Source organism: Prionailurus viverrinus, chromosome B2, assembly GCF_022837055.1.
Source record: "Prionailurus viverrinus isolate Anna chromosome B2, UM_Priviv_1.0, whole genome shotgun sequence".
In the NCBI taxonomy this organism is placed as follows: domain Eukaryota; kingdom Metazoa; phylum Chordata; class Mammalia; order Carnivora; family Felidae; genus Prionailurus; species Prionailurus viverrinus.
The window spans coordinates 29,297,105-29,324,339 of record NC_062565.1 but is presented as its reverse complement, the minus strand read 5'-3'; the positions used below and the strand labels follow the sequence as shown (position 1 = coordinate 29,324,339).

General features: G+C 51.6%; 1 protein-coding gene across 4 annotated transcripts; it reads right to left on the bottom strand.

Moving 5' to 3' along the window:
• Window positions 1-302: 302 nt before the first annotated feature.
• DDR1 (discoidin domain receptor tyrosine kinase 1) lies at window positions 303-16,918 on the bottom strand. 4 transcript variants are annotated; one of them, XM_047858315.1, is made up of 19 exons: window positions 16,867-16,918; window positions 15,323-15,490; window positions 11,826-11,958; window positions 11,632-11,734; window positions 11,206-11,434; window positions 9,446-9,593; window positions 9,104-9,212; window positions 8,446-8,632; window positions 8,088-8,334; window positions 7,461-7,556; window positions 7,182-7,333; window positions 6,118-6,283; window positions 5,025-5,135; window positions 3,670-3,914; window positions 3,369-3,496; window positions 2,905-3,123; window positions 2,191-2,425; window positions 1,438-1,587; window positions 303-1,331 (listed from the first exon to the last, which is right to left on the bottom strand). In XM_047858315.1, exons 3-19 carry the CDS (start codon window positions 11,914-11,916, stop codon window positions 1,191-1,193), a joined length of 2,757 nt encoding a protein of 918 aa, XP_047714271.1. In that variant the 5' UTR covers window positions 11,917-11,958; window positions 15,323-15,490; window positions 16,867-16,918; the 3' UTR covers window positions 303-1,190. The 4 variants fall into 4 exon arrangements, with proteins under 4 accessions (XP_047714271.1, XP_047714274.1, XP_047714273.1 ...); XM_047858318.1 differs by lacking the exon at window positions 5,025-5,135; XM_047858317.1 differs by lacking the exon at window positions 15,323-15,490 and having other exon boundaries at window positions 16,867-16,913.
• Between the last annotated feature and the right edge of the window lie 10,317 nt (window positions 16,919-27,235).

The following is a 27,235-nucleotide window of genomic DNA, read 5'->3' as shown; positions in this document are numbered from 1 at the left end:
AGACCTCTCTACACTGCCAAAGGGTTCCATGGGTTAAGGTTAAGACCCCTGGCCTAATTCACCCCCCTCCAAGCCTCCTGCAGAGCTCCCAATGGAGCTGACAAGGTTCATACATTCACGTAGGACCTGAGGTCCCAGAGGCAAGAACCTGGCTTATAGAGAGACAACAGAACACTGGGTTGGGCAAAATACACAGTAGGAAATGGAATGGGGAGAAGGAGAAAAAGGGAGAGAAAGGAAATGAGTTGGGAGTAGATACAGGAAGCAGATTTTACCAAAACCCCAAGAAACCCACTCACAGCTGTGGAAAACTCAATCTTTATTATTACCTGCCTAGTGCAGGATATTAAAATTGCATTGAGCTAGATCCATATATTAGTGTAAAAATCTGTGTCTCTCCCCCCAAAAATGTACAAACCCCAAGTGATTATAGAAAAACCAATATGGCAGCTACAACAGAGATGTCCAACCCCAAGGCCACAGGCCCTTGCTCCCTCTTTTCCCCTAATCCCAGTACTTAATCCACAGAAACATACAGGCTGAGAGAAGTTCTAGCTACAACACAGCAGGTGGGAAGTAGGGATGGCTGGGGGGGGGGGCGGGGGGGGGGGGCGGGGAGGGGACAGGAATCACCCCCAGGTCCAGTGTTTCAGAGGATAGAGGAGGGAGAAGCCAAAGCCAAGGACAATTCCAGGAGTAAGAACAAGGCAACACGGGAACATCCTCCCTTTCTTGTCCTCCTCATCCCCAGATTATTAGCCAGTGGGGTCCAGTGTGCGACGGAAAGAGAGGCTGGGGAGGCCACAGCCTTCTCTCCAGGAACCAGTGTTGTCCAGTGGGGCCCAGGTGCTCCAATAGGCCTTATCCAGTGTCTGCCCTATATTTGCCCCCATCCTCCCCACCCAGGGATGACTAGAAGAGGTCAGAGAGGATCCCATCCACAGGGCCAGCTGGGTGGGTGGCCGAGGCTTCCAGGAGGGGAGCAGGAAGGGGAAATGAGAGTGTGTCCGAGGAAGGGAAGGCATCAGCTCCCTGGCAGGCCCAGCCCACCTATGGTCACATTGCCTCTCTCTCAGAGGTGAAGGGTGATCGGGAATGGGAATGGAGTGGGGGTGATGTTAAATCCTCTTGTTTATTGCCTCTGGCTTCACCTGAATCCTCCCTGAGGAAGGGGCAGCTGGGTGTGTGATTCACACTGTATTGAGAGCATCTTCTGCCAGAAACCTATGTAGCTGGGAAAAGGGTGGTCGCTGCTCAGGCTCCCGGCTCCAGCACCGAAGCATCAGCTCATACAGGCCTAGTGGGCAGGCAGGGGGCCGAGACAGGTACACCTGCATTGTGGTGGGGTGGATGAAAGGCAGGGAACAAATGTTCTTTAGTCCCCAAGATGACAGGCTCTGGCCCTCCCAGACCCACAACCCTCTCCTCTGTTCTGACCTGCCGGCCCTGGTCCCGGAAGAACTCCCCTGCATTCTCGATGACTTGCTCATCAGTGAGCTGCCCAAAGGGCTGGGCCCGGCAGAGCATCAGCACCTCCCACAGGGTTACCCCAAAGGCCCACACATCACTTGCAGTCGTGAACTTCCCCTGGTACGTGGATAAAGCAACAAAGGCAGACAAAGGCATCAGGCCACACAAACCCTCCTCCTCTCCCCACAGGGAGCCCCGTGTCCACTTAGCACTTACCCCAGCAGGATTCCCTCTTGGCTGGCCCCCTCTCCCAACAAGTCTGCTCCTCCCTCCTTCTGGCTCTGCCTTCTTTCTCAGGCTCTAGTCCTCTCTTTTGCCTCTTTCCTTTTCTACCCACCCTCCCTCCCCACCCTGCCCCCCCATTTTCTGGTCCTGATTTTCTCCCAACTCGCACCTTTCTATCTCTAGCCTCCTGTCTCTCCTTACTTCTCTTGCTCTCTGCCACCTTGACTCCAGCTCTTGTACCCACTTTTGGCTCCTGGACCCTTTCCCATCATACCACTCCTCCCCACTTTCTCTGGGCCCTAGAGCCAGAAAGAACCTTACAGAGCACTGGCCCAAACCCTCACTTTATTGAGGAGGAATCTGCAGTCCAGGGAAGGCAAATGACTGACCAAGACCACAGAGCAGCCTGTGCTCTCCTCCCCTGGCCTCCCCATGCCCTGTCTTCCCCCACCTCCCCTCCCCTGCACCCTGCATGCCTCTCTCAGGGCCTCTCACCATGAGGATGCATTCCCAGGCCATCCACCGGATGGGCAGCACTGCCCGGCCCTGTACTCGGTAATAGTCCCCAGCGTAGAGGTTCCGGCTCATGCCAAAGTCAGCGATTTTAATGGTGAAATTTTCCCCAACCAGGCAGTTCCTTGTGGCCAGGTCCCGATGCACAAAGTTGAGGGTGGCCAGATAGCGCATGCCCGAGGCAATCTGAGCTGCCACGTGTAGCAGCATGGGGTAGCTGAGGAAGGGAACCAATAACAGAAGGTCACTGGGGCAGCCCCAGACTGATCCCCATCTCACAGATTCCCAGGAGAGGAAGGGGAGCCTACTCCCTGGGACTGGGTTATATCTATTTCTGGTGCAGAGATGGAATGCCCATGTAGAGGCCAGGGGTAGGTGCCCACTCAACATTTGTTTGGTTCATATGACCCAGGGAACTACGCTTTATTGTCTGGACTCAGACAAGGGTGAGAGAACGGGGGGGGATGCCTGACAGAGCCCAAGTCCCTTACCACCTACAAGATAGTAACTTTGGCCTTTTGCTCCTCAGTCCCCAGATGAACATGGCCACATGTTCCTCATCCCAGCTCCCACCCCCCTGAACATCTACCTGCCTCCCTATCCCATGCTCCCCTCTCTCCCTCTGGTTTGGAACGAGGGGAGAGGAGACCGCCTTGGGGAGCTCTCAGGGAAGGGCCAGCCTAAGTAAGTGGGTACCTGATGGTGGGCCCCTGGGCAGCCTCCCCATCCCCAGGGGGCCCCTCAGTCGCCTTGTCCTCTAGCTGGTGGGCACTGAGGAACTGGTTGAGGTCACCATTCTCCATGTAATCAGTAATCATGCAGAGAGGGTCGTCCTGCACACACACGCCCAGGAGCCGGATGATATTTGGGTCCTTTAGCCTCGACATGATCTTCACTTCCTTCAGGAAATCGTTCCTAGAGAAGCAGGTAGGTGGCAGGGACACTGAGGGGCTGACCTGCACCATCTCTCCTGCTCATGTAGACCAGCACCCTAACCCCAGCAGACAAGCTAACTCACTAGTGGCACTGAGACCTGGGCTGAGATCAGCCTAAGATGGAAACTTCTTTCCCCAGACACTCCCCCTCTGTTGGTCTCTAGATCACTCCCCACTCTTCATGGCCTCCCTTCCTTATCTCCAGACACCATGCCTGCTCCTCACCTGGCATTCTTGGTGGCATCTGGCCGTAGGATCTTGACAGCTACCAGCAAAGGGTGTCCCTTGCACACATTAATGGGGAAATCAAGACTGACCAGATCTTGAGGATTCTCTACCTCACACAGATGTACCTGGGGAAAGAAGCTCATTTGTTAGATAGTCACACAGTTCACTGAGGTCACAGGGTCAATTGGAATAACACAGTCACAGCTGACAGATTCCAACCAAGAGGGACATATGGGCATGGCATCAGAGTCCCAGATAGTTGAGACACTACTGAGAGTTGGACAGGGATCTTCCTTACCTCCCCAAATTGGCCCTCGCCAAGCTTCTCCTTGAAGCGGAGCCGAGACCGAGGGAAATCCACTCTGGGGGGCCCATCCCCAGCAGCCCCTGGGGGCAGTGCAGGCACAGCATAGGTGTTGCCCCCAGTGACGCCCTGCAGGGTGACAATGTCAGCCTCGGCATAATGGGGCACGCTGTTCTGGGGAGGTGGGGGAAGAAGCGGGGCACCCGGTTTCTCAGGCTCCATATAGTCCCCACAGCAGGCTGGAAAATTGAGGGGAAAGAAGACAGGACAAGGCATCAGGAGCAGCCCCTGAGAGCCATGGCTCTCCACCGCAGCCTCCCAGAGGCCCCCTGTCTCCCTGTTGGGTGAAAGACTGGGACTACTCTCCATCTTCTTGGTATTCTACCCACGAACCTCAAACCGGAGAAGACGCTGGCATGAGATGAGAGTTAGCTGTTCCAGAGTTTAAGGCAATAGAAATGGTTGAACAAAGAATGACATAAAGTCTATTCTCTAGGGATCCCAGCACAGCCCAAGAGACCATGAGGTAACTCTTGGCTGGAAGAGGAATTCCTCTACCCACCACTGGAAGAAGGATGGTGCCAGTCATCCAGTCACCCCCTACTTTCCAAACCCTTGTTCCACTCACTGTCAGCCCCTCCTGTTCACAGCTGTTCTACCCACCTCACACCCCCTTGCTTTCAGCCTTGGCTCCTCCCTGCCGTGGTTACCCAAACCCTCCCTAACCCAACACCCCAAGCTCAAAGACAAGCAGAGACAGGGGCACACAGAAAGGAGGAGAGGAGAACAGTTCCTCACAGCCAGCACAACAAGGAAACTACAGACAAAGAAGAGGAAGCAGAGCTGTCCTCTCTTAGCTCTGGGAGGGGGGAACAATGAGAAGGCAACATCAAGAAGAGGAGGAGCAGACAGGAAAGGCAGGGTGTGAGCCTTCACCTCTGGGACTGCAGAGAGAGAACACATGGGGGGAGAGGGCAAGCACCCAGGGTGAGAGGCCCTCCTCCTGGCACCTCTAGAGAGAAGGGAAACAAAGAAGGAGTTACAAGAGAACCTGGGGTCAGCATAGCAACCTCCTCTCTGGGTCTGGAGAGCAAAAAAGATGGGGTGGAAGAGGAAAAGGAGGACAGAGCTGAGAACCGTTGACCTTTCTGCTCCTCTGCTCAAGGGAAAGGCCTTAAGAAGGAGCAAGCACAGCACAGAGCTAAAGGCATAAGAGCTTCCTCCTTGGGAGCTCAGGAGAGCAGAAGAGGCCACAGCAGGGAGAGGAGGGAGTGCAAGATGTGAGGACTTTTCCCTGCCCCAGTAGAGGTATGGGGAACCTGGAGAAGCCCAGGGGCAGAGGGGCTTACCCTGGGTGTTGGTGGGTTTGGCCCAGGCGGGTGTGGGGGGGCCAGGGCCTCGAGGGGGACGGGCGTAAGTGGCCAGAAGGAGGCGGTAGGCTGGATTGGAGAGCAGCAACGCTGTCGGGAAAAGGAAGGGGGGGAGACACGGGGAAGGGATGAGACTCAAGGCTAGACAGACAGGGAGACCTGGAATAGGGCAAGACCAGAGCTGATGGGGATGGATGTACTGAGAGACAGGGACAGGATAAAACAAGGGTCTGGAGGGTGCTGGATAGCTGGATGAATAATGAATGAAGGAATGGATAGATCAGTGGATAGATGCATGGATGACAAACAAATAGTTGAATGGATGGATGGATGGGCAGATAAACAAATGGATGGATGAATATATATGAGTAGATGAATGGGTGGGTGATAGATGAATGGATAGATGGATGGATGCATGGAGAGATGAACAAATAGATGGATGAATATGTATGAATAGATGAATAGGTGGATGATGGATGAATGGCTGGATGTTGGATGGATGGATAGATGGATGAATAGGTGAATGGATAGATGAACATGGATTGATAATGGATGAATAGATGGATAGACAGAGGATGGATGGGTGGTTGAATGGATGATGGATGGACGAATAGATGTGTGAATATTTATTGATAGATGGATGGATGATAGACAAATGGTCAAATGGCGGATAGACAAAAAGATGGACAGATAGATGGATGGATGTATGAATTCAGATAGAAGGATGGATAATGGATGGACAGACGGACAGAATGAATGCAGTGAATCTAGGAGAAAGGAGAGGGGCCAGGAAGACATAATGAGAGGGAACAATAGAGAAAAGAGTTGTGTATGGGACACTGAGACAGGATAAGGCCACTAGGGATTATGGGTAATACATAAAAAGTTCTTAAGAAAGATTATATGGTAGGGACATGGAGTGACACAGAGTGTGGTGACCAGGGGCACAGAAATAAGAAAATGAGTTGAATCTGGAGAAGACAGGAAAAGGGAATGGGAACAGAGAGGAAAAGGGATACCATAAGAAAACAGGCAGAGGATGGTGGTGGGACTAGAACAAAGCAGGTCTTACCAGAGCCGTTGGGAACACTGGGAGCAGAGTGGGGCGGATTCCCACGAGGCCGGGGCTCCTGGTAAGGGGGTGGTTCAAGAGGGCCTGGGCGGTTGTTGATGAGGATGGTGTCCCCAGGGACAGACAGATGAACTGTCAGCTCCTCTTCTAATACCCGGCGCTCAGCCTTGTCATGGGAATGGGAAGATTAACTGTGGCTACTGTTTAGTGCATGATTCCAGCTCGTTAAATGCCATGCCCACCTTCTCCCCTTCAGTCCTCACGAGAGTCCCACAGTTGTATCTACTATTAACTCTATTTCACAGGTAAAGAAACAGAGGTTCAAGAGCATACGAGTGAGTCCCCTGATGTACCATTCTGGGATTCCAACCCAAATCTGACCAGATAATTATGGAATCATTCAACCTTCATGCATATCACCACCACTGATTCTTGCCAGGAAGACATGGGCTCGGATTGTGTGCCAGGCTTCTTCCTCTAGCTCCTCCCTGCCTCTCTAGCTCCACTCTCCACCTTTCCCATCCAGCTTCTACCCCAGAAGGTGGACCAGTGTGGACTGTATCAACAGGCTTGGTTTGGGTTGGCCCAAGAGGAATTTGTTGGGCAGGCGAGAAGTGAGGTCAGGATGATTATGCTCCCAGCCTCTCCCTGAGAGGTGTACTTAGGCTAGCTGTGTCCCTGAAGCAAAGTCCACTGCCCCTCTCAAGGAGCCCTTTCCCCAGACTCACTCCTCCAGTTTCCAGCAACTGCCCTCCTCTCATCTTCCAGGCCTATGGGTGGTAACAGATCTGTGGAAATTGCACTACTCTTCTAATTTTCATACATCTGCCCACTCCTCTATAACCTATCTCTTTACTAAGTCCACCTCTAATTATTCTAATTAGACAATGTTCTGTGGTCCCTGCAGGACCCAAACTAATCAGGATTCCCTACACACATTGGCCTCAGCCTGGCCTCACTCTCCACACCCACACCCTGTCTGTCCTCTCCAGGCTATACCCCCCAACTCCTCCTACCCACACCCACCCCCCCTGTAGCTCGGGCCCTGCCCTCGCTCTGCCCACCTTGCTGAGGAGTCTGCGCCAGTGCAGCCGCCACAGCATGAGGGCAATGATGAGCAGCAGCAGCAAGATGATGGCCACCAAACAGCCAATGAGGATGGCAGTTGGGCTCCCCTCAGCCTTGGCCACAGGTTGCTGGCCCCTGGGCTCCAGCTCTGGCAGAGACAGAGAATCAGAAACACTGGAGAGTCAGAACCACTTCCTACGCAAGTTGGGGGCGGGGCATGGAGGGATAGTAGCCCAGAATACACTTGTCCAGGAGGACGCCCCAGGGCTGCTCACCCAAGCTGCTGAAGTTCGTGGGAGGTGGGCCAGGTGGCCACCAGGGAGCTGGTGGGAAGGTGCCCCCCAAAGTTGGAGAGGAGTCATTCACAACATCTGCAAAGAAGGAAGAGAAGAAAGGAAGGAGTCAGATAGGGAAGACGGACCAAAGAAAAGCTACTTGCATGAGACCTAGGGAATTCTACTTCCAGGAGCAGGGCTGACACTGGGTATATGTACCAACCAATCAGAATGGGAGGGGCCTGGCTGTTGTGGATGTCAACTTTTTAGGTGCTGGATTATGGGGAGAGGCAGGACTCCTAGAGAGAGGCCCAAGTGGGGAGCTGGGTATAAGGAAGCCTGGAGAAGAGGTTATTTCTTAACTAGCACAGAGTACTTCAGTATTTTTACAGCCAACACTGTCCTACTTGCTCAATATCAGTCATGAGTGAAGGGCTCATAAAGTGAAAGACAGAGATGGGAGGAAGGGGTAGGGAGGTGTTCAAATTATTTGGAGCATCCCTGCTTGCAAAGTCTCATGAGTGCTACATAAACATGGTGCCAGGAGTGGATATTTTGGTGCCAGGAGTGGGTACTGCGGGTTGGCGGTCCCAGAGGTTGAGGATTGGGCATAGACCAGAGGCTTACCGGAGATGAAGGAGATTTCGCTGAAGAGTAACCAAGGCCCAGCAAAGAGGAAGCGGCACTGCAGAAAGCGGCCCACGCGGCCGCCCAGGGGCACTGACACAGCCCGGGCTCTGGGGTCCCCCAGGCTGCCCCCCAGGGCGTGGCGCACAGGCTCCCCCTCCCAGGCCATGGCAGGGCCCCGCTTGAAGCGACATTCCACCCCACCAGGCAGGCGGGCTCCCAGGGTGTGCATGTTGTTACAGTGGACCTGGGGGGAAGGGAGGAGGGACACAGGGTCAAAGCCAGGAGAGCCTGGGCAAGCACCCCAGGGGCAACCACCCTGGTCTCATAACCTTGCCTAAGAGCCACATGCACTTACCTGCATGGCCTGGAAAGCCCTCAGTCGGTCAAACTCAAACTCCATCTCCACGTAGCCTCCTGGGAAGCTGTGGTTGCTCCATCCCACATAATCGTAGCCTGGCCAGACCCGCAGCTCCTGGCTCTTCCTAAAGTCATCCAGCCCCACCACACCATCTGCCAGCTGACCCAGACCTCCATACAGCAACCTGGAGAGCAGGGGAGCCAAGGAAGAGGAGGGTGGGAGAGAAGAGAGTGCCACCCATTTAAGTGCTCTGCAACCCCAACCCCAGCCAGTCTGGACCAGCCCCTACCTCCTGCCCCAACGTCCTTCCTGTGGTTCTCTCTTTCCCACCCCCAGGATTGTCAAGGTACTTTGCAGCTATAAGCTGCAGGAAGGCACCATCTCTCGGAGGCACCATTCAACCTACGTTGTGTGAATTTACTGTGACAGTTTCCAACAGATGTGTATTAGCAAAGGGTTGCCTTTTTCTAATTCCCACAAAGTGTCACATGAGCTAGTAGTTGCCTTGCTACCCTCAATCCTGATCCTGTGTCCCCAAGGCCCCACCTAACCCTTTCCCCACTTCTTCCATCTCATTGCCCAGACTCCTTAACACATCCACTGCATCCTCCCTCCAGCGCATAGGCTCATGCCCCGCAGGGCCTGCCTCATTTACCCGCCAACAGCGTGTGTGGTATGTCCATCGTAGGTGGAGTCATTGAGGTGTACTGCCTCAGATAAGTACATCGTTTGCCCCACAGGGGCTGTGTAAGACAGGAGTCCATCTGGGGCAGGGTAGGAGAAGAGGTGTTAGAGGCAGGAAGCCTCCCGCCACCTCCCCTGCGTCATTCCCCTTCTTGTGTCCTTCCACAGGCCCGCCAGCATGGAGGAGGCAATGTTGGCTAGGCCCTTCCTCACTCAGAGTGACAGCTTCCCAACAAGAGAAAGAGGATCCTGGATGCCCTTCTCCCCAGGCCCCAGGCCAGGAAACGAATTCTTGGGGGTCTGAATGACTCACCCTTCCAGAGGCAGCCATAGAGCTCCACCCGCAGACAGACACTCATGACCCGGTCAGCCCGGGGGTAGAAGCGAACCAGTCGGGCCACCATGGGGGGTCCAAGGTCCTTCAGTACCACTCCCCCAGGGTCCTCATTACCTAAAATCACCTGTTGCCCAGGAAACAGCGTGCATGAGTGGGAAAGGCTACAGGTTGGATCTAACTTCCCAGTCACCAGCTGTTCCCTGGCCCAGCACACAGTGGTCAGAGAGATTCATGAAGGGTGGTGTTAAGCATACAGGGATATGGGGTATAGCCAGGCATGTGTAAAACAAGGGGTCACAGCAAAGATCTCTGACACATCTCTCAGCCTGACAGTCTGTCCTCTACCACCAGTGTCAGCCTCGACTCTTTGTCCGTCTCCATTTGTCTCTAAGCCACCCATCCCGCTGTGCACAGATTCTATCCAGTCCCTCACAGCTCTGCACCCCTGCTTTGGCTCCCCCCACCTTTACCCCATTCTCTCTGTTCACTCAGCAGGCACTGGTTGAGTGCCTACTCTGTGCCAGCTATGTAAGTTCTCAGTGGTAAACATCCGTCCCTCCCCTCTCCCCTTGCAGTACTGAGATTCCAGTAGGAAAAACAGCTGTGAAGAACAAGAGGCAGGGTGTGGAGCTGGAGTAGGGGGAGGTGGGCTCTCTGAGGAGGTGATATTTAGAGGAGAACTGAGTGGAAGGAGAAGCTGAGGATCTGGGGGAGAAGCTTTCCAGGCACATAGAACAGCATGCAAAAATGTCCTGAGGCTGTGGGACAAACCCTTGCTTGTTCCAGGAACAGCAAGAAAACCAGTGGGCCCAGGTGGAACAAGAATAGGAAAGAGAAGTAAGGGATACAGGCAAGAGCCAGGGCAAGCTAAGCTTCTGCACCCAGGACGGAGCTCAGCTTTTGTTCTGGCAGAGCGGAAAGCCAGTGGAGGGCTATAAGCCAAGTGCGCCTCATCTGATTTGCATTTTCTCAGGTAGAGTGTCTGTAGCCACTAGGTGGAGATATGATTTCAGGTGGAAACAGAGAGGAGCCAGGAAAACAGTTGGGAGACCAGTGTGTTCATCTAAGCTGGGGATGGTGTGAGCAGGGCCTAGGGTGGTAGAGGTAGAGGCGGTGACAAGTGGTTGGATTTAGGAAATATCATGGAGGTAGCACAGACTGGCCTTGCTGGTGCTTTGGAATTAGCAGGTGAGAGACCAGAGAAATGAGCGGTATCTTAGCTTATGGCCTGAGCAACTGGCCTGAGCTAGGAGAGGAGCAGTTGTGGGGTGGGAATGGGATTCAAGTTCAACTAGGGAAATTTATTGTAGGTTTGAGAACCCATTAGACATCCAGGTGGAAAGGCCTAGAAGGTGGTCAGGTTTGCAACACTAGATGCAGCTCAAGGGAAAGTCTTGGGCTAGAGAGGGTATAAATTGGGAGAGTCGTCAGTGGACAGGTGGCATTTAAAGTGGGGAAGAGGGGCGCCTGGGTGGCGCAGTCGGTTAAGCGTCCGACTTCAGCCAGGTCACGATCTCGCGGTCCGTGAGTTCGAGCCCCGCTCAGGCTCTGGGCTGATGGCTCAGAGCCTGGAGCCTGTTTCCGATTCTGTGTCTCCCTCTCTCTCTGCCCCTCCCCCGTTCATGCTCTGTCTCTCGCTGTCCCAAAAATAAATAAACGTTGAAAAAAAAAAAAAATTTAAAGTGGGGAAGAGAGGAGAACCAGCCTTTCCTGGGAGATGCCCCTGCCAGCCTTACCTCCTGACCCCAGCGATCCCTCCAGTCCATCCAGCGGTGGCCATCTCGGGAGTAACGTAGCCGGTAGCTGGGGGAGAACTCTTTGCCCAGGCCTCCAGCATGCCGACCCTGGGTGCCCACCAAAGCTACCAGGTGCAGCCTCCGCAGATCCACCTGCAGGTACTCCTCTTCCTTTGGAAAGACAGGCCCTGCAGGACACCATGCCCCATCCCCGTCGCTGCTCTCCAGCCTGGGACGGGGCAAGAGATCACAAGGAACATCTGGTCTGTCTCTGTCTCTCGTATTTATAGCTCCCCCAGCATTGGGGGTGGGGAAGTTCATTGGCATTTGCCCTCCCAGAAGCCTCTTGGCATGGGCAGAGGAGTTGGAAGGGCAAGTAGAGGCCCCAGAAAGTTCCTCCAGAGCAGTCCCAGAGGTTCCAGGTACCTGCTGTGGCGAGCAGCAGTAGAGTCTGACCAGGAGCTGGAGGCAGAGATGTCCCCATCTGGAATGGTCCTGTCCTGCATGCCCAGGGCATAGCGGCACTTGGCTGGGTGAACACAGGCACACGGAGGGTCAAGGTCCCTGAACTCTGTCTCCCAAAGCCCCATCCTCAGGGACCCAGGAGCCAGTCTCCTTACCAGGATCAAAATGTCCTTTCATGTCAGCATCTCCAGTTGCCACTAAGAGCAGCGACAGCAGCAGTAGAGATGAAAGGGCCCCTGGCCCCATAGCTCCTGACTCCTCAGGCCTAAGGGGGTGGAGGCAGCATCTCTGCAGGGGACAAAACAAGTGGTAAGTAGTAGGTTAAGTTAAAGGGCAATCAAGGAGACTGAGTCACAACAGACAGAGTCACAACAGGCAACAACAGACAGAATGGGCTGCTTTGGGAATAATAGGAGGAAAATGACAAAGCAGTCATTGTTTAAGAGCATCAGCTATATTTTTAGAATGCTTCCCATGTGCCAAACACTGGCCTAAACTCTGGTCTCCTCTCCACCTAGGAGCTCAGAATTCTAAGAGAAGTGGGGGACCCCAGTGCCTTCCAATCTCACTGTCTTCTGTAGCCGCACTAAGCCCAGTGTAATCCCTGGACCAGCATCTTAGGAGACAGGCAGAATCTCACCCCTACCCTAGATCTGCTGAATCAGAATCTGCATTTTGGAGAAAGGGAAACCCTCTTACATTGTTGGTAGGAAGGCAAACTGGCAGAATTTAGGAAACAAAATAGATGAACATATGGGAAGTGGAAAAAAGAGGGAGGGAAGCAAACCAAAAGAGACTTTAATGATAGAAAACAAACTGAGGGTTGATGGAGGGAGATGGGGGTGGGGGAGGGATGGGCAGGATGGGTGATGGACATTAAGGGAGGGCACTTGTAATGATGGGCACCAGGTGCTATATGTAAGTGATGAACCACTAAATTTTACACTATGTGTTAACTATAAATAGAATTTAAATAAAAAATTGGAGGAAAGAAAAAGAATCTTCATTTTAATATAATCCCCAGGTGATCTGTGCCCATCAAAGTTTGAGAATCCCTGCTCTTCTTCACCAGGGCCCAGGTGGCAAGTGTGGCCTAAAACCATTCCAATTGGCATCTCCTTGTGAATCCAGGTATGTACCCTCCCCAGCCCCAGCGGCAGGAAAAACTGTTCTGACCTCTCCTCTTCCTGGAGGACTGCACTGAGTTCTCCAGGTCCTGGAATCCCGAGACCCCTAGTGCCATATTTGCCATCAGTTCCAAAGCATCCCATTCCAGCTCTCCCTGCTCTGTCTTCCCTTCCTAAGACCCAGACATCCTGTCCCCCAAGGTCGCACTTTCTGAAGGTGGCTGCTTCTGAAGGAAAAGCCCAGAGCTAGGAAAGGCCTGCGTTGCCTTGGAGATGAGGGCGGGTCTAAAGACAGGGAGGCCAGGTCACCCCAGGAGGTAGGAAGAGTGGGGGGACACTCCCCCATCCCTTTGTCCTCCTCCAGCTGCTCCCATAATGCTCTAGGGCAGGAATGTAAGAGGCAGCTGAGACCCCACAGCTCTGAAGCAGCAGCTGAGGGGGCTGACTGAGTTGCGGGGGGCAGCCAGGCATCAAAGAAGAGCTAGAGCCAGAGGCATCACACCTGGTCCCTTGGAGGTCCAGGAGCCACGTGCAGGGGAGCAGGCTACAAGGTCCCAGGCGGCTGGCCTGGAATTCCTGGGTGCCGCTCTCCACCCCCACCTCTGTCGGGAACAGCGGGGCCCTTGTTCCCGTGGGTAACCTTCATGCCTATCCCAGATGAGTCATCAGAGCCAGACGGAGCTAGAGGAGCCCCGGGCAAAGATACAAAGACAGGCAGAGGATAGGAGGCAGGGGGAGACGGGGCGAGAAACACAAAGCAAGAGGTAAATAGAGCGGGCTCAGAAGCACAGGGCACAGAGCCAAGCAGAGAAACACACAGATGTCTGAGGCAATCCAACCCCTCCAACACTCCAATCACCTCATTTCTCTCCACTGGGTCAGACTCATGAAGAACAGGCCCAGAAGACTTACCCCTAACCTCACCCCACCCCACCCCATTTCAACCAATTACAAAGCAGAGACCTGGACATTGCTGCAGGTCCTTCCCTCTCTTCTCTCACCCCCACCCTCCACCACAGACAACACCCACACAGCTCTGTATACCCACCCCCTCCCAAACACACAGACCTCAGACATGCCAGCTTACAGAGCTTACTGACAGAGCCCCGTAAACACTGGGGCTAGATGTAGCACACACACCCACACCCACATCCACACCCACACCCCCCTCTGTAACAGACAACTCTCCACACACTTTCGGAGACACTCACATGTGACATCCACATAAATCTGTTACACACATGGACTCCCAGCGGGGGCAAATGCAGATGCTCACACACACATCAACTCCATCCACACATTGGCCTTCTTTAAAGTCCAATCCCATCACTTAGTTAATAGCCATCTTCAGGGCGCCTGGGTTGACTCAGTCAGTTACGCATCCAACTCTTGATTTTGACTCAGGTCCTGATCTCACAGTTCATGAGTTCGAGTCCTGCATGGGGCTCTGTGCTGACAGCGCAGAGCCTGCCTGGGATTCTGTCTCCCTCTGCCCCTCTCCTGCTCTCTCTCGCTCTCAAAATAAATAAACTATCAAAAATGTTTGTAAAAAACAAACAAACAAAACACAGCCATCCTGAGACACCTGTGAGCATAATATGACAGACACCACACGAGCCTACCATCAGAGGACAGTGTGAAACACACACACTCAAGGTCTCAGGCACAGCATCCCAAGAGCACTGGGGCCCACCCCTTAATACACACCATGACCAAGCCAGAGGGAAGTCAAGGCGGTGGGGAACAGAAGGAAATGGGAATAAGGAGGCACTGCTCCATTTTCCCATACTCTCAGCTTTCACCTGGGTCCACTCTAGCACTCAACTCCGGATGCACTTAAGTGCCTGCGGCAAGACGCAGTCTCAGCACCAGACACTGACTGGGGATAGTGGTGGTGGTGTTGGAAAGGAAGGTCCAGCCAGCAGGGGACCTGTGCGATGAAGGCTGGGTGAAGTCTGACCTGGAGGGGGTGCGAAGGGGTGCGGAAGGGAGTGGGGGATGGGACACTGAGGATGGTGCTGACCGGGCAGTGACACATTCTCACGACAGAACCAAATGACCATCCAGAGGCTGTCACTGGCAGGTTAGGGTGTCAAGGCCTCTGCTGGGCCGGGGGCAGGCTGCCCAACTGGGAGCTGAGTGGAGGCGTAGCAGTTAGCAGATGCCCACAGGGACTGGCCTGGTGGGAGGGCAGGCCCACTTCTCCAGAGGGCCGAGGAGATGATTCAGTGAGACCACACACAAGCACCTGTCTTCCTGTGGGTCAGTTCCTTCACACTGAGTAAAAGGGGTCCTTCCTCAAGGCTGGAACACACTTTCGCGGAGATCAGGGGGTTCCCCCCATATTCAGACAGTAAGCCAGAGCGCTGGGGGGGGGGGGCGGGCAGCAGGGTCACGCCCGGCGGGGCTGGACAACCAAGAACAGCGCCAACAGGCCCTCACCCAGCCGCCGCGCCTCCCCCGGAGCCCCAGGCCTCTGCCTCCGCCCCTCCGTCCCTCAGGGGTCCTCCGGCCGCGCCCCCTACCTCTCATCGCTCTTCCCGGAAGACCCCTGCGTGCGACCCCGGAGCGGGGCCTCCTCGGCTGCTGGGCGAGGGGGCGGGGGAGGCGCAGGGAGCCAGGAGCCGGGAGCTGGGAGGCGCCGGCGAGGCTCGGGTGTCGGGAGGCGGCTCCCGCGCGCAGCTGTCGGGGGCCTGTTCCGGGGAGAGGAGCCAGGGCTGGGGCGGCTCGGGCCCAGGCGCCGCCTCCCCCTAGCCCGGATCCCCCTCCCGCCCGCCCTGGTCGCCGCCCTTCCCCCTCCAAGGACCGCGTTGTACCCGCCGCTCCCACGCCCGGCACCGCCCTCCGGGCCGCGCGCTCCCCTAGGCTGCCACGCCCACCCCGCATTCCCCTGTGCGCCCCGGCCTCCCCCAGGTAACCACCCAGCTGTCCCCTCAACGCGGCGTGCCCAGCCCCCTCCGCCTACCCGCGGGGCCCAACCCCCGCGGTCCCCACTAAAGGGAACAGTCGAAGCTGAGGCCCTGCTTGGGGCCTCCCACAAATCCAGGCCCCAGGAGGGGATGGTCCCCTCCCTACTCCCCCTTTCTGGGCTCAGTTCCTGGAGAGGGAGGTGAAGGGGGCAGCCCCAGGGCACAGGGAAGGAGCAGGTTCCCACAGGCCGGGTGCCCAACCCAGCAGCAGGAGTTTGGATGGAGGAAGGGGACAGGCTCACCTGTCCAACCAGGCCCCCAAGACCCACATTTTTCACACCACCAACTTTTGCTTCTCTCTGGCACTCTCCTGCCTCCTGTCCTGTACACCCCAACCCAGATTTTCCCAGAGCCTGATGGCCCCCCACTTTCTCCTCGCCCCATTCTCTACTTCCACCCACCACCCCCCTCAGTCCTCTCAAGGACCCTGGGGCCCAGACTCCCAGACACTGGTTCTTTTGGGCTTCCTGCTCAAGACCCGGGAATCCTCAGGGCAAGCCCTCCTCAGGCCCAGTCAGCTCTGGCCCTGGCGGGGTTGAGACTGTGACCACTGGCAGGGATAGGCCTGTACAAGGCGAGGGGCTTGAGGGGGATAGAGGCAAAGAGAAAATCGGACACAGCCCAGAAGGACCAGGACCAGGACCAGGAGTCCCAGGGAAGATGGATGCAAGGAGGCGGGGTGAGGTGGGCAGGACAGAGGAGCTCTGGTGAGAGGCCTCAGGACACTGCTTTTCCACACCTGCCAGCCACCTATCAATGTCACCGGCTCAGAAAGATCTCTAAGTCCATTGCAGATCTCGGCCTCACTGCACCTCACAGCAGATATCAGCTCGCACCCTACGTGCAGTCCCAGACAACAGTCCCAAGAAAGAAACACGAAGTCCTAACCAGATAAGTACACAAAAGTACTACCAGGAAGAAGTTGGCCCTCGGGAGAGGCTAAGGCACATATGGGCAAGAGCTCCAAACCCCCAGAACACACTAATCCAAGGACGCCCGACTGCTAAGACACTAATAGACAGCCCCAGGGTCACTCGGAGAATTGCCTCTTCCCACCGTCCCGTCCGACCAAATCCCCAGGGGTCCCCAAGAGCACGTACCCCTCTGGAGACAGCCGCCGGGGTGTCTGGGCCCCGGGGAGGCTGGGCTGGGGGTGGAGCCGGGCGGGGGGCGGGGCCTAGGTTTCCCCAGTAACCTCACCTGGGCCGACTCTCGGCTCCTCCTTCCAGGGACTGTGCTCGGAGGAAGCCCCGGGCTGGCAAGCGGGGCTGGGCCGCAGCCAGACGCCTCAGGGAAGGAGGAGCGGCAGCCCCTCACACCCCGCTGGGACATTCCACACCCCAGACCCACACTCCCGGCCAGGTGACGTGGCGGGGCCAGACCGAGGGGTCCGCTGGGGAGAATGACGAAACCATAGAATCCTGAAACTCTTGCCTCCTGGTCTCCCACAAGAGAAATTTCTGGTCAGTGATGCCCACCTCGCCCCAGCCCAAAGCTGGAGGAGTGGGAGGGATGCAGGGCTGGGCCCCAGCGGAGTCAAGTGACAGCGGAAAGGGGGCTGGAGCCGGCTGGAATGCGGGGCTCTGAGCCGAGATTCCCAGGGGCCAGAGAGGGAAATCCCAGCCATCCAGGGGCCCCCAGAACAGTGCCAAAGACTGAGTCCACACAGCCTTGCATGGCCCTGGAGCCCATCCCACATCTGCTGCATCACTCCCAACTCCAGAGAACCCCATGTCTTCCTGAGCCCACAAAGAAACCTCCACTCCTTCCACATCCATGCCCTCCTATCCAAGATTCCCTCCCCGTCAGGCCAAAGGCTTCCTGCTACCCAGGAAGGAGAGGAGGGGAAACAGCTCAAAAAACGTGAGGAGAGGCACGTAGGAGAGAGAAGCAGCTTCAGGCCACCGCAGGGAAGCCCAGCAGGACCAGTGAGAGGGAGGATGGACCAGAAGGTCCCACACACACTAGCTGCATTCCCCTTCCCAGGAGATGCAGCTGCCTCTGGAGCAAGTAGGCCGGGTCAGCAGCTGGGAAGACTGAGAACTGACGGGCACAGGGGCGCAACGCTGCAACCACGAGTCAGGCCTTGATATCCCCAAGTAGAAATGGGAAATTGAGGCCCAGAAGTGGAAGGAGTGGAGAGAGATGACATAGTATGGGGAGAAAAATGAAGCAGTTCAGTTGTGGGTGGCCTGGGGGGTGGGGAAAGATGGGATGGTGGGGATGGAACTCAAAGGACCAGGGGAACCATGAATCAGAGGACATGGGGGCGGGGGGGGGGGAATGAGGGCACACACAGCATGAGGGGGTAAGTTTGCTGGAAAGAGCAACAAACTGGAGTGGAGACAGGGAGTCATTGGGGGCACTCAGAAAGGAGGGCAGGAAAGTGTGGAGCCCTAAGAGGTGGGCAGACCAGAAACAAGGGCAAAGGAGAAAAATAAAGGGGTTGGAGTGAAACCAAGAGATGGAGAAGAGGAGGGAGACTGAGGCCTAAGGTTTGAAATGAAGGGACAGAGGGAGATGACAAGTGTAAGCAGCTAGGAAAGGAAGGGGCAATGGAGAGACAGACCAGGGGAGACAGAGGCCTAATGTCTGAGTCAAACCTGTTTCTGAGTGACAGGACACAGAGACCCCAGACCTCCCCCTGGGGACATCCTAGTCCCTCAGTCCATTTGAGGCTCCACCACAGTCCCCAACAGCACTCCCCATCCTTCCCCTCCTCCTGCAGTGGCCAGGCTGCCTCCCTCCCACACCAACAGCCAAGAGCAGTCCCTCCCCGTGAGGGATGGGCGCAGCTCCAGTCCTCACTGCTGCCATCCCAGTTTAGCTCTGGCTTCTGCCCTCTCACCTCCAGCTCAGGGTTCTCCTGGGCCCCAGTCCCCCCGTCTCAGGCCTTTGGGGTTCCAGGTCTGGGACTGCCAAGGACGCCTGGCTTTGTCCGCCCATCCGGGGGTTGGGAGCAGCTGCCCTAGCCAGCTGCGGCCGGCTTCGACGTGACCATGGCAACCCAGCCCCACTCCCCTCCCCCAAGCCACTGCCGCAGTCCCACAGAGAGGGAGGGAGCTGCCAGACCAAAAGAAAGGAGGGGAGGGGGCAAAGGGCTTCAAAACTGAACCAAAGGGAGACCACAGACAAAGAGACCCCAGACAAAGGGAGATGAGGGAGGCAGCGTGAGGGGAAAGCAGCATTGGCTAGCTGTGGCTGAGGGCTTACTTAAGCAGGGGATGTCTGGTCCTGCCAAGTGGGGGAGAATCCAGGCAAGGGAAGAGAGATTAGCTTGACTGGCTGCAGGCCTTTGGAGGCCGCCTTCTGGGTCCCTAAGAATTCACTTCTTTAAGGATTTTGCAAAAGACACACTTAGTTTTCAAGAACAGCCCCAACTTTAAACATATGCTGACCTGCCACCTCTGAAATCAAACGTCCTTGTCAGTGTGCACAAATTCTTAGTTTGGAAAATATGATCTTTAAAGCCAAAGGTGACTGATTAGGCTTGGAGGCGTGGCGCAGGGAGAGAGGTACTGACCACGCCTCTCACAGCACTGAGAGTAGGCAGAGTACCAAACAGGGAGGGAAGAAAGCAAGGGCTGGCCTCTCAGAGGTGAGGCTTGACATTGCCACTTACCATCTAGTTTCTTATACTGAGTCCTAGTACATCCCAGTTCCCTCACCAGTAAGATGGACATGGTAATGCCTGCCCCTGGAGTCTGTAGGGATGATAATATGAGATGGCATCTGTAAAGCACAAACCCTTTTCATGGAAGCAGCCAACCAAATTCCACTAATGGGAGCCCTCTTTGGCTCCCTCATGTGTCACTTGGGTCTCTTGAGTTCCACCTCCCAATTGATTTCCATAGTTATTGTTTGTGCTCTGAAAGTAAGTGCTATGAGAGATACATTGAGGAACCCAACCCGCTCCATGTCCTTTAGGCATTTACAGTCTAGAGGAGGAACATATATATATATATATGAATGTGTATGTGTATGTGTATATATATATATGAATGTGTATGTGTATGTATGTATATGTATATATGAATGTGTATGTGTATGTATGTAATCATGGAACGTAGGATGACCCCTGCTATAATTGGAGCTGGAAGGAGCTGGGGATACCCAGGGGAGGAGCAGACTGGGTCCTCCTGAGTCAAGATCAAAGAAGACTTCATGGAAGAGTTGGAGCTTGAATTGGACCTTAAGTCAGAAAGAGATTTGCAGAGATGAGGCAGGGCCACTCCCATGAAGAAGCTGAGGGAACAATAGCAAGGAGACATGCTTTATGGGGAACTGCAGCTGTGACTGGAAGACAGGGTCTGTCCAGGTGAGTAAACCCAGAAAGGCAGAGTGAGGTGAGATAATCTCATTAGTAGTTTGGCTTATTCTGAAGGTGAGGAGGAAGAGCCTTGGGGTATTGAGCTGGGAAATGGCTTGATTAGATTTTAAAGGTGGTTTATGGCAGCAGTGTGTTGGCAGCATCTGGCAGAGCAACAGCTGGGGGGGAGGGAGGAGTTGATTCCAATTTTATCCCGGCCACATCTAGCCAGTATTTCACCTCCCGCCCCCAGCCTGGAATGCCAGGAGGAAATGCTGAGATCCTACAGAAGAGCAGTGTATGTGCTAGATATTTTTCTGGTATTTTCACATCATTTAGTTGTCTCCTTGGAGCCTTTGAGGTGCGAGACGCAGGGCTCCTCATGAAAGGGGAACCAGACCTGGAGAGGTTGTAACTTGCCTCAGATCCTGAGGAGTTACTGCTTCCCACCCAGGCCTCTCCTAAATTCCTTTACCTCTCTCTTTCTTCTTCAAAAGGGGGAGGTATCTAGGAGGGAGATCCATATCAGCCTCTGTGGGGCTAGACTAGACACTCACCTGAGCTACTTGAGTCTTGCTCTCCCTGGAAAACTCCACCTTTCATCTGACTCTTTTGTGAGGCTCATGGTCCCTGCAGTGAACAGGGTGACCACAGGGGGGCGCTCCCTTCACAGCTGACCAATATTATTGGCTGGACAAAGAAGTGAAAGCCTGGGGGTGGGGGAAAGAGATTCCAGCCTGGGCCTGGAAAGGCAGATAGGCAAGGAGAAATGAGAAAGGCTGAGTGGAAGCTGACAGGGTTGCTGCAGGTCTCATTAGGGTGAAATTTCCCGACAGCCATGTATCAGAAATACTGCTATTTATAGACAGAATCTCAGAATCTTTACTTTCTCTTTTCTGTTGTCCTTTGCAGCCCTTGGCCTCTTTCTGAAAACACTGCTGATTACTGAACCTTGTTAAGGCTAGGCTCTGCTCTCATCACTTTCCTGAGTCACCTTATTTGGTCCTCACCACAGCTCTGTGATGTAGCGTTTTGATATATGCCCACTTTTACAGGGGCAGAAACAGGAGAAGTCAGCTTGCTCACAGACATACACAGCAACTGGCAGATCTGGAATTCAAACCCTAAGCCTTTTAACTCCAAAGCCAAAGCTAGACAGTAGGGTCTTAGCCATCATTACTTTCCCAAATCTAGGGTCTGTAAAAAGCCTTGTCCTTTCCTTTTAGTCCTCAAAAAGACTCTAACTTCCTTCACCTCCCAAGAATACATTGTCACCCACCTCCCACAAAATCATTGTTTGTGTACAAAGAATGTACAGAGATCCAACAATGGCAAAAGATTTGCTCAAGGTCACACTGGAAGTCAAGGTCACTACTAGGATAGTATTTCTCAAACTGAGGTCCCTGGACTCCTGACAACCCATGATGCCCTGTGAAAATGATTAAATTCCATGTTTTTGTTTCATTGGTGATTTTTTAAAAGTGTTATAAGCATTTTCTGGATCATATGTAACAGATCTTACATACATACAGGGCTAGTATGTGAGTGTCTGTGTTTGTTTATGTTTGTGTTTAGCTTTTTATGGTCAAGTTAGCTTCTGTAACTGTCTGGGCTGCATTTGTACTAAGTGAAGTCCAGAAGACATGTACTGACAAAGATTTCTTAGCAATTTGAATAGACACAAGTATGGGGAGAACTGAGTCATCACTGGGCACACAGTGGAATATTGTGTCAATTTCAAAAGAACCTGAATTAGGCAGTATGTGTTTATGTTGCCAGAAGCAGCTTCATTTCAGAAAAACAGCTACTCATCACATCAAATTAGTTACTTCAAATTGCCTTTTTACTTTTATGTGGATTTATTTCTACTTTGTTTTGTTTTTACAGCTTTATAACTGCTCAAGTATTTTTTTTAAATTTTTTAATGTTTATTTATTTTTGAGAGATAGACAAAGCACAAGCAGGGGAGGGGCAGAGAGAGAGGGAGACACAGAATCTGAAACAGGTTGCAGGTTCTGGGCTGTCAGCACAGGGCCCAACACCAGGCTTGAACTCACAAACTGTGAGATCATGACCTGAGCTGAAGTCAGACGCTTAACAGACTGAGCCACCCAGGTGCCCCTAACTCCTCAAGTATTGAAGCATAAGAAATTCAGAGTTAGCTGAATTTGCATGCATGGTTTGCACACATTTAAATTATAAAAATAATTTAAGTCAAGTCCATGAGGATTGTATTTCTTTCAAAAGGGTCCATACATTATTCAAGTTTTAAAGCAGGGCTAAACTAAACCAGGGCCTTCAGGAGCCTCCAGAGGAAACCTGTAGTGATAGAATTCCTGTTAAGGACCAGAAAGCTCCTCACCCTCAAGGTCCAGTACAAGGAAGTTAGAACTTGGGGCCTCTGGGCTACTGAAATGGGGGCTGGTCACAGAGTGAGGAAGTCATAGAGCAGGCACCTGGGGGAAACTCCAAAGAGAATTTATGTGACAGGACCAGGAAATGAGGTGAGAATGTGTAGAATTTTTCCCAAATATGTGTAAACAGGTTTTTTAAGGAAATGGCAGTGTCTATGAAAATATTAAATGTGCATAATTTTCCCTGGCAATTCTACCCCTAAGAATTTATCCTACATGGATATATTTGTACAGGTGTGCAAAGATGTGTACAGGGTTTCCATTACCTTGTTTGAAATGGAAGGAAGGATCCAAAATCTATAAAGAACTTAAACTCAACACCCAAAAAATAAATAATCCAGGGAAGAAATGGGCAAAAGACATGAATAGACACTTCTCCAAAGAAGACATCCAGATGGCCAACCGACACATGAAAAGATGCTCCACATTACTCATCATCAGGGAAATACCAATTGAAACCACAATGAGATACCACCTCTCACCTGTCAGAATGGCTAACATTAACAACTCAGGCAACAACAGATGTTGGTGAGGATGCGGAGAAAGAGGATCTCTTTTGAACTGCTGGTGGGAATGCAAACTGGTGCAGCCACTCTGGAAAACAGTATAGAATTTCCTCAAAAATTAAAAATAAAAGCACCCTACAACCCAACAATTGCACTACGAGGTATTTATCCAAGGGATACAGGTATGCTGTTTCAAAGGGGCACATGCACCCCAATGTTTATAGCAGCACTATCGACAATAACCAAAGTATGGAAAGAGCCCAAATATCCATCAATGGATGAATGGATAAAGAAGATGTGGTATATATATACACAGTGAAGTATTGCTTGGCAATCAAAAAGAATGAAATCTTGCCATTTGCAAGTACATGGATGGAACTAGAGGGTATTATGCTAAACAAAATTAATCAGAGAAAGACAGATATCATATGACCTCACTCATATGAGGCTTTAAGATACGAGACAGATGAACATAGGGAAGGGAAGCAAAAATAATATAAAAAACAGGGATCGGGACAAAACATAAGAGACTCTTAAATATGGAGAACAAACAGAGGGTTACTGGAGGGGTTGGGGGAGAGGGGATGGGCTAAATGGGTAAGGGACATTAAGACATCTACTCCTGAAATCAATGTTGCACTATATGCTAACTAACTTGGATGTAAATTTAAAAAAATAAATTAAATTTTTAAAAAAGAAATGGAAGGAAGGAAAGAAAAGCAGAAGAAAGGAAAAGAAGACAGTGAAATGTTCATTAATCATGGTGAAGAACCATGAAAATGATGGAGTTTTCATGAGGGTTGAGGGTTTCCCAATAACATGCCCTGAGACAAGGACTTACATAGAAGTAATTTCCTTGGGAGGGGAGCCCAGGAAGCACAAGTGAAGGGCTGGGAGGAGTGAGACAGGGAAGGAAAAAGAGCCAATGGTGTGTATGTTAATTTGTGGACTACTGTTGGGGAACACTGGGACTTAAAACTTTGGAGAGTCATCTAAGGAACTGTATAGAGTTCTCCTCAGATTTGTCCCCCTAAGAGATAAAGAAGTTATTTCCCACCATTTTAGTCAGCTTGGACCGTCATAACAAAATACCACAGACTGGATGACTTAAACAACAAACAATTCTTTCTCACAGTTCTGGAGGCTGGGAAGTCCAAAATCAAGGTCTTGGCAGATTTGGTGTCTGGTGAGAGCCCTCTTGAAGGTTTGCACACGGCTGCCTTCTTGCTTTGTCCTCACATTGCAGACACAGAGCACAGAGTTCTGGTCTCTTCCTCCTAAGGACACTAATCCTATCATGGGGGCTCACCCTCCTGACCTCATCTAAACCTAATTACCTCTCAAAGGCCCCACTTCCAAATACCATCCCATGGGGTATTAGGGCTTCAACATATGACTTTTTTGGTGAGGGGACAAATCATCCAGTTCATAGCACCCACCAACTCCTATCCCTCACTGGTGGGGGCTTGCCCTTGGAGGTATTAATTCCTTGGCACTTATAGTCTTCCTTAAATGGCTAAGTGGCCTCTCATAGCACTAGAGAAAACCACCAAACAGAGAAGCAAAGAGACTGGAGCATTTGAGTAGTGTATATATGCCCATAAATACATATATATGTGCCTATGTGTACACATGCATATGAGTAGGTAGACCTATGTGAATGCTATAGAACAATATCTGGAGTAAATCAAAGAGGTCTACAAATGGTGGAGGAAAGGAAGTTTTATTTTGTACTGTATGCTTCTCTGTATACTTTAGTTTTTATAATAAGCTTAACTAATTTTATATTTTTAAGAGTAATAACTTAAATCTAACAAGACAGAAAAATGAAATAATAATGGCCTAGCCCAGCCAAACACCAGGGGGAAAACAAATGCTACTCCACTCCAATCAGCAAAGGCTGAGGAGCCTAAACTTCCTCTGATACTTGGCTCTCTGATACCTTAAACACCTCCTCTCCCTTTTAGAGGTGACAGCAGAGAAGACTCAGTGAGGATCACAGACTTTCATCCCTGCCCAACAGTAAAGGGCCCCCACTACAGAGCTCATTTTTAAAAGCAGAAAATACCATAACCAAAATAAAAAGTTCATTGGATAGGTTCAACAGCAGAACAGAAAGGACCTCTGTGATTATAACAAAATATCTAACTTTTGTGTCACTGGGGTCCCAGTAAGAGTGGAAAATCAGAGTGCAACTAAAAAAGAACTTGAACAAATAATGGCTGAAAATTTCCTATATTTGGCAAAATACATAAACTTACAGGTTTAAAAGGCTGAGCAAGCCACAAACAAAGTAAACTCAAATCTATGTCAAAACACATTACAGTGTAGCTCCTGAAAACCAAAGACAAAAAATTTTGAAAGCAGCAAGAAATGACATATCACCTATGGGGGAAAAATAATTCAAATGACAGAAACCATGGACACCAGAAGAAAGTGGCACAACATTTTTCAAGTGCTGAAGGAAAAGAACTGTCCGCCCACTATTCAACATCCATGAAAAATATCCATTGGGAATGAAGGGGAAACCAAGATATTCCTAGAAGAACTAAGAGAATTTGTCATCAGCATTCCTACCCTAAACTGAATTAAAATAGAAAGGATGTGATAAAAGAAGGAAACCTGGAACATCAGGAAGGAAGAAAGTACAATGGAACAAGCAAAAATATGGGAGTATTATACTTTCTTACCTCTTCATGCCAAGTTTAGCCACGTCCCTGCTCTACTCAATGAAATGTGAACAGAAGTGATATGTGTTACTTCCAGGAAGTAGCTTTGAAAGCCAGTATATGGTTCTCTATGACTCCATCTGGGTCCTAGTGTGAGATGACAGAGGGAGAGCCACGGCCAAACTGTAATATACAGCGTGAGCAAAGGGTAAACCTTGAGTGTTGTGAGCCCTTAAGAGTGTGGAGTTTTTGTCACCATGACAAAACTAATACATAATCCCTTATACATCTGCATAGTTCTTTTGTGCTCTCAAAACCTTTTCCACATTATTTCCTTTGATCTTCACAAAACCCTATGATTTATGGGGGTAAGTTGATGATATTTCTATATCAGAGAAATACTGTCCCCATTATCAACAGTCCCCATTATCAACAGACATTAAATAAATTCCTATACCACTTGAAGCATCGTTCCATAGAGATGCCTGTGTAAGAAGCAGCTGGATAGCAGATTAGTCACTGCAATTTGGAACACTCACAGTTATAGCTTCCTATATGAGGTTCTCACCAGTGATCACTGTTTGTCTTCTTTGTCCACAGTATGTTAGTAGGCTTGGGATAGGTTAGGAGCCAGGGGAGCCAGGCCTCTCCTTATACATAAGTTTAATCTGCTCTAGTGGGTGACTGCCCATTTTTTTGAGGTGACATCACAGGTCTGCTAAATTAGAGATAGTATATGCCACATAGTATATATTTTAAGTCATACTTTATCAAACAAAACCTTAAAATGTGGTGAAAATCCATTGTTTTCATTCAGTACTATGTAATGCTGTGTAACAAACCACCCCAAAAGTTAAAAGCTTCAAACAATAAGCAATTCTCTCCTCTATACACACACACACACACACACACACACACACACGCACGTACACACTCACACAAGTAATAATTTGTTATTATTAACAGTAAAAAAATAATTTACACATCAAAAACCTCCCTCCTTGCCTTGCCACCAAAACAGACCTCTTTGGGCATTCCTTCTCTCAGAAAACTGCCCATCACTGTCCAGCTGGACAAGCCCAATTTCTTGGGGTCCACCTTGGTGCCTCTTTCTCTCTTTTATTTTTTTTTTTAATGTTTATTTATTTTTGAGACAGAGAGAGACAGAGCATGAATGGGGGAGGGTCAGAGAGACGGAGACACAGAATCCGAAACAGGCTCCAGGCTCTGAGCTGTCAGCACAGAGCCCGACGCGGGGCTCGAACTCACGGACCGCGAGATCATGACTCCAGCTGAAGTCGGATGCTCAACCGACTGAGCCACCCTGGCGCACCTCTTTCTCTCTTGTATACCTATATTCAATCCATGGACTTTACTCCCTAATATTTCTCAAATCTGACAATGTCTTTCCATCTCCTCCATCAACTCTCCTAATTCACGTCTTGCCTAGAATAATCCAGGACCCCTTGGCCTTCACCCTGGTCCACTCCAATCAATCTTTCACACTGCAGACAGTATAACCTTTTCAAAATGAACCTCTGATAATGTTATCCCCTCACTAAAACTCCATT

What these genes read in the sequence shown, in the direction of transcription:
- DDR1 (XM_047858315.1), bottom strand. Translation starts at nt 11,916, where the DNA reads ATGGGGCCAGGGGCCCTTTCATCTCTACTGCTGCTGTCGCTGCTCTTA. An exon ending in GATGCCACCAAGAATGCCAG is followed by an intron (nt 3,124 to 3,368) that starts GTGAGGAGCAGG and finishes CTGCTTCTCTAG; the next exon opens with GAACGATTTCCTGAAGGAAG. An exon ending in TCCGGGACCAGGGCCGGCAG is followed by an intron (nt 1,332 to 1,437) that starts GTCAGAACAGAG and finishes ACCACAATGCAG; the next exon opens with GTGTACCTGTCTCGGCCCCC.